Source organism: Lithobates pipiens, unplaced genomic scaffold (genome assembly GCF_037356315.1).
Source record: "Lithobates pipiens isolate NorthernLeopardFrog02 unplaced genomic scaffold, aLitPip1_a1.2 Scaffold_23, whole genome shotgun sequence".
Lineage (NCBI taxonomy): Eukaryota > Metazoa > Chordata > Amphibia > Anura > Ranidae > Lithobates > Lithobates pipiens.
This window is the reverse complement of record NW_027507785.1, coordinates 300,580,321-300,587,604: the sequence shown is the minus strand read 5'-3', so window position 1 is coordinate 300,587,604 and position 7,284 is coordinate 300,580,321. Positions and strand designations below refer to the sequence as shown.

The following is a 7,284-nucleotide window of genomic DNA, read 5'->3' as shown; positions in this document are numbered from 1 at the left end:
ATCCACTATTCAGGGATGATGGCAATAACATGCCACAGCATATGAGTCTAAAAATATTCTTTGCAAAGTGAAGCTTCACATCATTCACTAAGCTCTGGAGCATTTTTACTTTGCAAAGTGCACAGTCTATTTGCCTTTAGTCAATCAACGCCTATTTAACAGTATTAGCTATAGGTCCATTTTTATTTAGTAACAACATATTTTGTACAATGTGGTATGTACTAAAATGGTAAAACTTCTCTTTAAAAGTGACGTAGAGAATGGCAACAGGAAAGGCACAGAGCGCTTTTTGTACTGGCTCGTTGGCTTGTTTTCCGCCCCCCTTACCCAGCTAAAAAGCCAGATATGCAATGGGTTACACAGAGATTATGCTGCCTCTGTCATCTAATAAAGCTTTAGCTTGTTTAAAAAAAAAAAAACTTTCTAGAAAGAGCTGGTGAATTCTGCAAGCAGCAGAGAGAGACGTACATGGGAGGCTGGGAGCTGATCTCTATATATGAACAGGAGGGGATGGACTGGTGAACGCTTAGAGGGGATCAGACTTTCTATATCCAGTGCAACGGACTAGCTCTGTGCATTCCAGTCCTACTGACAGAGGTGATATGGGGAAAGACTATTATACGATTTTGGGCATTGAGAAGGGGGCTTCGGAGGAAGACATCAAAAAAGCTTACAGAAAGCAAGCTCTGAAGTGGCACCCGGACAAAAACAAGTCAGCCCACGCCGAGGAGAAGTTTAAGGAGATTGCCGAAGCCTACGAAGTGTTAAGTGACCCCAAGAAGCGAGAGATCTATGACCAGTATGGAGAGGAAGGTATGTATTGTATCAGCTATCCGCTAACATCCAAGCTTGTGGTACAGCTATTAATCTGCTCTACAGAACAGCATGGCATGGAAGGAGTTAATGTGTGTGTAAGGATAAATTGCTTTATAAAAGTATTAGGCTTGCTAGACAGTCCATGTTGGGCAAAAGCTTCTCTGGACACAAATGATCAGAGCTTGAAGGGTTAACACCCCAGCGATAATGAGCACTCGCCATCTGGGAAGTTCCCGGAAAATTCCTGCTGTCAATAAGCATCCGTTACTGCATAGGAAAGGGAACTGTCCCCTCGCCATGCGTGAGCTGCGCCATCAGGGTGCTAAAAAGTTTTGGGGGATTCTGGTAGTGGGTGATCCAGAGGATGCCCATGGTTCTCAGGGCAATATTTGGTAAGGAGATTGGTAATATCTGCCTTAAGATTTTTTAGCAGATACTTTGTAACCAGGGTGTCTAGACTTCACCAATTTTCACCATGGTGTCTCACATTGTAGACTTCACCAGTCTTCACCACCATGATGTCTCACATTGTAGACTTCACCAGTCTTCACCACCATGGTGTCTCACATTGTAGACTTCACCAGTCTTCACCATGATGTCTCACATTGTAGACTTCACCAGTCTTCACCACCATGATGTCTCACATTGTAGACTTCACCAGTCTTCACCACCATGATGTCTCACATTGTAGACTTCCCCAATCTTCACCATGATGTCTCACATTGTAGACTTCCCCAATCTTCACCATGATGTCTCACATTGTAGACTTCACCAATTTTCACCATGGTGTCTCACATTGTAGGCTTCACCAGTCTTCACCATGATGTCTCACATTGTAAACTTCACCAGTCTTCACCACTATGATGTCTCACATTGTAGACTTCCCCGATCTTCACCATGATGTCTCACATTGTAGACTTCACCAGTCTTCACCACGATGTCTCACATTGTAGACTTCACCAGTCTTCACCACCATGATGTCTCACATTGTAGACTTCCCCAATCTTCACCATAGTGTTTCAGATTGTAGACTGCACCAATCTGCACCATAGTGTTTCAGATTGTAGACTTCCCTAATCTTCACCATAGTGTTTTAGATTGTAGACTTCCCTAATCTTCACCATAGTGTTTCAGATTGTAGACTTCCCCAATCTTCACCATAGTGTTTCAGATTGTAGACTTCCCCAATCTTCCCCATAGGTTTCAGATTGTAGACTTCCCCAATCTTCACCATAGTGTTTCAGATTGTAGACTGCACCAATCTGCACCATAGTGTCTCAGATTGTAGACTTCAGCAGTCTTCACCATGGTGTCTCAGATTGTAGACTTCCCTTATCTTTGCCATGGGGTCCCAGATTCTAAATCTCACCAACACATTACCATGGTATCTCAGATTGCAGACTTTACCAATCTTCACCATGGGGTCCCAGATTGTAGACTTCACCAATATTTACGATGGTGTCTAAGATTGTAGATGTCACCAATCTTCATCATGCTGTCTCAGATTGTAGACTTCACCTATATGACTCAATGCCCAAAATTGGTAAGCAATGATGAATTTGCACTTTAAACTGCCTTTGTTCCAAAGAAAATAACTCTTGCAAAGGCAGAGACACCCACGCATGAAGCTTTTTAGCTCCCGGGATGTGGTGGTTGTGCGTCAGTAGAAAGTGTGTGAGACTGGTTGGCACACTTCTGAAATGTCAGATGGTGCTTCAGAATTTATCAAAGCAGCTGCTGCAATCAGTCAAAGGGTGATCAGCAATGTAGCAGAGTAATACTTTGCAGCCTACTTTTAAGATAGAAGGAAACATTTGGACAGTGTGCAGATGGTGCTGCTGGTGAGGAGGAAAGCAATGTATTCCATGGTGACATTTAGAGCCTTGACATCACTAATGATGTACCATATGTCAAGGAGGATAGTATGTCATGGGTAAATCAAGCAAGGGAAGAAGGTGATACTGAAGCACAGTAGCGATGGGTGATGTCATTTTTACAGTATTATACTGTGTCTATGTGTGTGTGTGTGAACGCACACACACAAATTTGTGTGCACAAAATTCCTTTGCAAACACAGCTATTACATTGTAAAAGTAGCAGTGACATAATCGCTGCGCTGTACGTAGCCTGTGCAGAGAGCAGAGCTGTGGAAGGGATCCAACAGGCCACCTACTACAGGAGGGGTTGATACAAGACCAATCACCCTGCACAGGAAGGAATAGCAGCAGGCTGGATTTCACACTGGATTATTGCACAGATCTGGAGGAAATACACAAACAACACAAAGATTCCAATAAGAATACACATGACACTTGCATTTTTACTTTGCTTTGTGCACTGGTCCAAATAATTTGGTGGAGGGGGGATTATGGCGTGGGGCTGTTTCTCAGGGGTTGGGCTTGGCCCCTTAGTTCCAGTGAAGGGAACTCTTAAGGTGTCAGCATACCAAGACATTTTGGTCAATCTCATGCTCCCAACTTTGTGGGAACAGTTTGGGGATGGCCCCAGTGCACAAAGTAAGGTCCATAAAGATATGGAGGAGCGAGTTTGGGGTGGAGGAACTTGACTGGCCTGCACAGAGTCCTGATCTCAACCCGATGGAACACCTGTGGGATGAATTAGAGCGTAGACTGCGAACCAGGCCTTCTTGTCCAACATCAGCACCTGACCTCACAAACACACTTCTGGAAGAATGGTCGAACATTCCCATAGACACACTCCTAAACCTTGTGGACAGCCTTCCCAGAAGAGTTGAAGCTGTTGTAGCTGCAAAGGGTGGGCCGCACAGCTCCAGCAGGTAGGCCAGGTCTCCTCATCCAATGCAGAGGCCGACACATTTTGGAGGACAAGCCCCTTACTCAGAGTTAGACAAGAAAAAACAAGAAAAGGAGTGTGAGGTCCCCCCTCAAATCTATACCAGACCCTTAGCTGAGCATGCAGCCTGGGTGGCCAGTAAAAAGGCCAGTAAACCATACCAGGCCACATGCCCTCCATATGCAAAGCAACGTGTCCCCATGTTGGCAAGGACAAGGGCCTCCTCCCTACAACCCTGGCAAGGTTGTTGTGGGGGTCTGGGGGTTTAGCAGAATCTGGAAGCCCCCAACAGGAATAAGTAAGGGGTACATAGATTGTCGGAGTGCAAAAACTTTGGTAAAAATTGGCATTTTTGGAATAGGAAGAGTGAGGCCGCGTACACACGCGGGGACTGTCTGCCGAAACTAAGTTCGTCAAACAGTCCGCTCAAACTTTTGAATGAACGAACACGCCCACACACGGCACTTTTTGAGCGGACAAATACGGCAAACTTTGTTCGTCGTACTAAGTCCGCGCAACTTTTGAAATGAACGGACTCGCCCACACACGAGGCAACAGTCCGCTCATTTCGAGCGCGTGTGCAGGTAGGCGGGGCCCGCGACGGAGACGTCGCGGGCTCCGCCGCCTGGAATGTACTTAAAGGGGAACCCCAACGCCGAAAAAAATCGGCGTGGGGGTCCCCCCAAAGTCCACAACAGACCCTTGTCCGAGCACGCTACCCGGCCGGCCAGGAAAAGCGCGCCCCCCCTCCCGAGCCGTAACAGGCCGCGTGCCCTCAACATGGGGGGTGCCTTGGGGAAGGGGGGGCCGCGCGGACAAGGTACAAGGTGCTTTGGGGTGGGGGGGCAGCGCGGCCCCCCCTTCCCCAAGGTACCCCCCATGTTGAGGGCACGCGGCCTGGTACGGCTCGGGTAGCGTGCTCGGACAAGGGTCTGTTGTGGACTTGGGGGGGACCCCCACGCCGATTTTTTTCGGCGTTGGGGTTCCCCTTTAAGTCCATACCAGGCGGCGGGGCCCGCAACGTCTCCCTCGCGGGCCCCGCCTACCTGGAGACGCGCTCAGAATGAGCAGACTTTCCTCCGAGCGGGAACAGTTTGCTCATTTCGAAAGTGGCCTACACACGGGCGGACTGTCCGCTCAAACCAAGTTTCAGCGGACAGTTTTTCGGAATTTCCGAAAAACTTTGTTCGTCAAACTGTCCGCTGAAACTGTCCGCTGAAGCCCCACACACGAGCGGACTGTCCGCTGAAACACTGTTCAGCGGACAAAGTTGAGCGAACAGTCCGCCCGTGTGTACGCGGCCTGAATGATTGTACTAGTCAAAAACAGACTTTGAGCACCTCAGCACACTATGGAGCACCAGTTCTGTTGCTCACCTTTTTTTACTCTGGTGAGAAGTACTTTTCTGGCAATATCAGACATTTAATACCTTCTCTGATTGATGTGCATGTAAAGTAGGGCTAATTTAAATGTAAGCCTAATTAAAGTAAAACTAAATTATGTTTAAAGAAAATCTATTTAAATATAAAAATCCCTTCTATTGGTCTCAGCCTTCTCCAAATCTCCAAATCCCTTTTTCTGTTGAGCTGTGATCTGACTTTCTGCTAAAGAGTGGTCATTCTTCATGGCCCTATTGTATGTAATGTAAAGAATGAAGACACCCTCTCTTACACGCTCCTGAGATGGACTATGGGATTTGTAGTGCAAATAGAGCAGTGCACATGACCACAACTAATGTGCAATTGGGAGCTCAATGAGGCCAACTTAGTGCCAAAATCGCAATAAAGTGCAAAAATTACAATAAAGTGCAAAAATTACAATAAAGTGCAAAAGTGCATAATATAAACAAAAGAAAAGTATTAAAGTTCATATGAATTATGAAAAAAGAAAGTCCATGTGAAGAAGTGATTCATTCCGCATAATCAAGTGTCCACACTCTGTAGTGCCCAAAGAGAGATTCTTTGCCAGTACTGCCACTCGTAAGAGTGTGGCGGTACTGGCAAAGAATCTCTCTTTGGGCACTATAGAGTGTTGGCACTTGATTATGTGGAACTAATCATGTCTTCACATGGACCTTCTTTTTTCACAATTCATATGAACTTTAAGCCCTTGTACACACGGTCGGACATTCCGACGGAAAATGTCCGATCGGACCGCGTTGTCGGATAATCCGACCGCGTGTGGGCTCCATCGGACTTTTTCAGTCGGAATGTCCGACCAACAAAGTTTGAGAGCTGGATATAAAAATTTTCTGACAACATGATCCGATCGGACTTTGTCCGATCGTTTGTAGAGAATTACGATCGGACAAAGTGCCACGCATGCTCAGATCAAATTCCTAGACCAAAGCTATTAGCTACTAGCCTGAACGTAGTCCCGTCGTAACGAAATACCGCCATCACGTTACGAACGATCGGATTTTACAACTTTGTCCGACCGTGTGTATGCAACATCAGTTTCGGACAACAAGATTTTGTTGTCGGAATGTCTGACCGTGTGTACAAGGGAAGATTTTTCTTTTGTTTATTTTATGCACTTTATTGTAATTTTTGCACTTTATTGTAATTTTTGCACTTTATTGCGATTTTGTCACTCAGTTGGCACATATTATATTTTTAATGAGTTAGAAGTTGTATATGCACTTTATTGTGATTTTGCACTTTATTGTGATTCTGTCACTAAACTGGCACATGTCATATCATTTTTACTTAGATAGTAGCTTATATGTATACTATTAGTTAGCGTAACCTTATATTCAAACCGTTTCGTCTTTCGGTGATGTTTGCTGCTTTCTAAGTTTGGGGTTTGATAGTCACAGCGCAGTATTCCTTTCAGTTTTTCCGTATTCTCAATGAGGACATTACAAAATATCTCACAATTTTTTGAGATGGTAAGGTGGTAAGGAGTTACACCTATTAGCAAAAGTAAGTACACCTCCTGCCCCCCCCCCCCCTCCTTTTTAAAGACGAAATTTACACAAAAAAAAAGATTAGTTAAACCCACAAGTGCTTTTTTTTATTTTTTACCACTACTATTTCTTTATATTGGCTTTTGAGACTTACAAATGCAACAATTTAGAAATTGGATGAAAGTGTTACCACTGGCAAACACTTTTTGAAAGCTGAATAGTGCATTTTACATACACACATACATACTATATAGAGCAGACCAAAATGAGGGACAAATGAGGAGGAAAGAGGGACAGAGGGACAAATAGAGGACAGTCACTCAAAATCAAGGACAGTTGGGAGCTATGTTACAAGGAGGCAGAAAAAAATCCAAAGCAAACAAAATGATATTGCCATTAAAGAGGAGCTACAGGCTCCTTCCAAAAATTAAAAGTCAGCAGCTACAAATACTATACCTGCTGACTTTTAATATAGGGACACTTACCTGTCCAGGGATCCAGCCATGTCCTCCCCCGAGCCGATCCTTCAATCGGCTTCTAGTGCAGGTATCAGCATCTTAAAGGGGTTGTAAACCCTCATGGTTTTTCACCTTAATGCATTCTATGCATTAAGGTGAAAATACTTTTTTAGTGCTGCAGCCCCCCAGCCCCCCCCCCATTTTACTTACCTGGATGCTGTCATCCTCTGTCCAGGAATGAGCACACCATCTGTAGCTGGTGTCTTGTGTCCCGATTGGGTAGATTGA

At 45.0% G+C, this 7,284-nt stretch overlaps 1 protein-coding gene across 1 annotated transcript in view; it reads left to right on the top strand.

Annotated features, from left to right (window-relative positions):
• The first annotated feature begins 431 nt into the window (after positions 1-431).
• DNAJB4 (DnaJ heat shock protein family (Hsp40) member B4) overlaps positions 432-7,284 on the top strand; it is a 40,962-nt gene continuing 34,109 nt past the window's right edge. Inside the window, exon 1 of the mRNA XM_077450403.1 lies at positions 432-813. Within this exon, the coding sequence (XP_077306529.1) occupies positions 603-813 (211 nt within the window). The 5' untranslated portion in view covers positions 432-602. The remainder of the gene's footprint in view (positions 814-7,284) is intronic.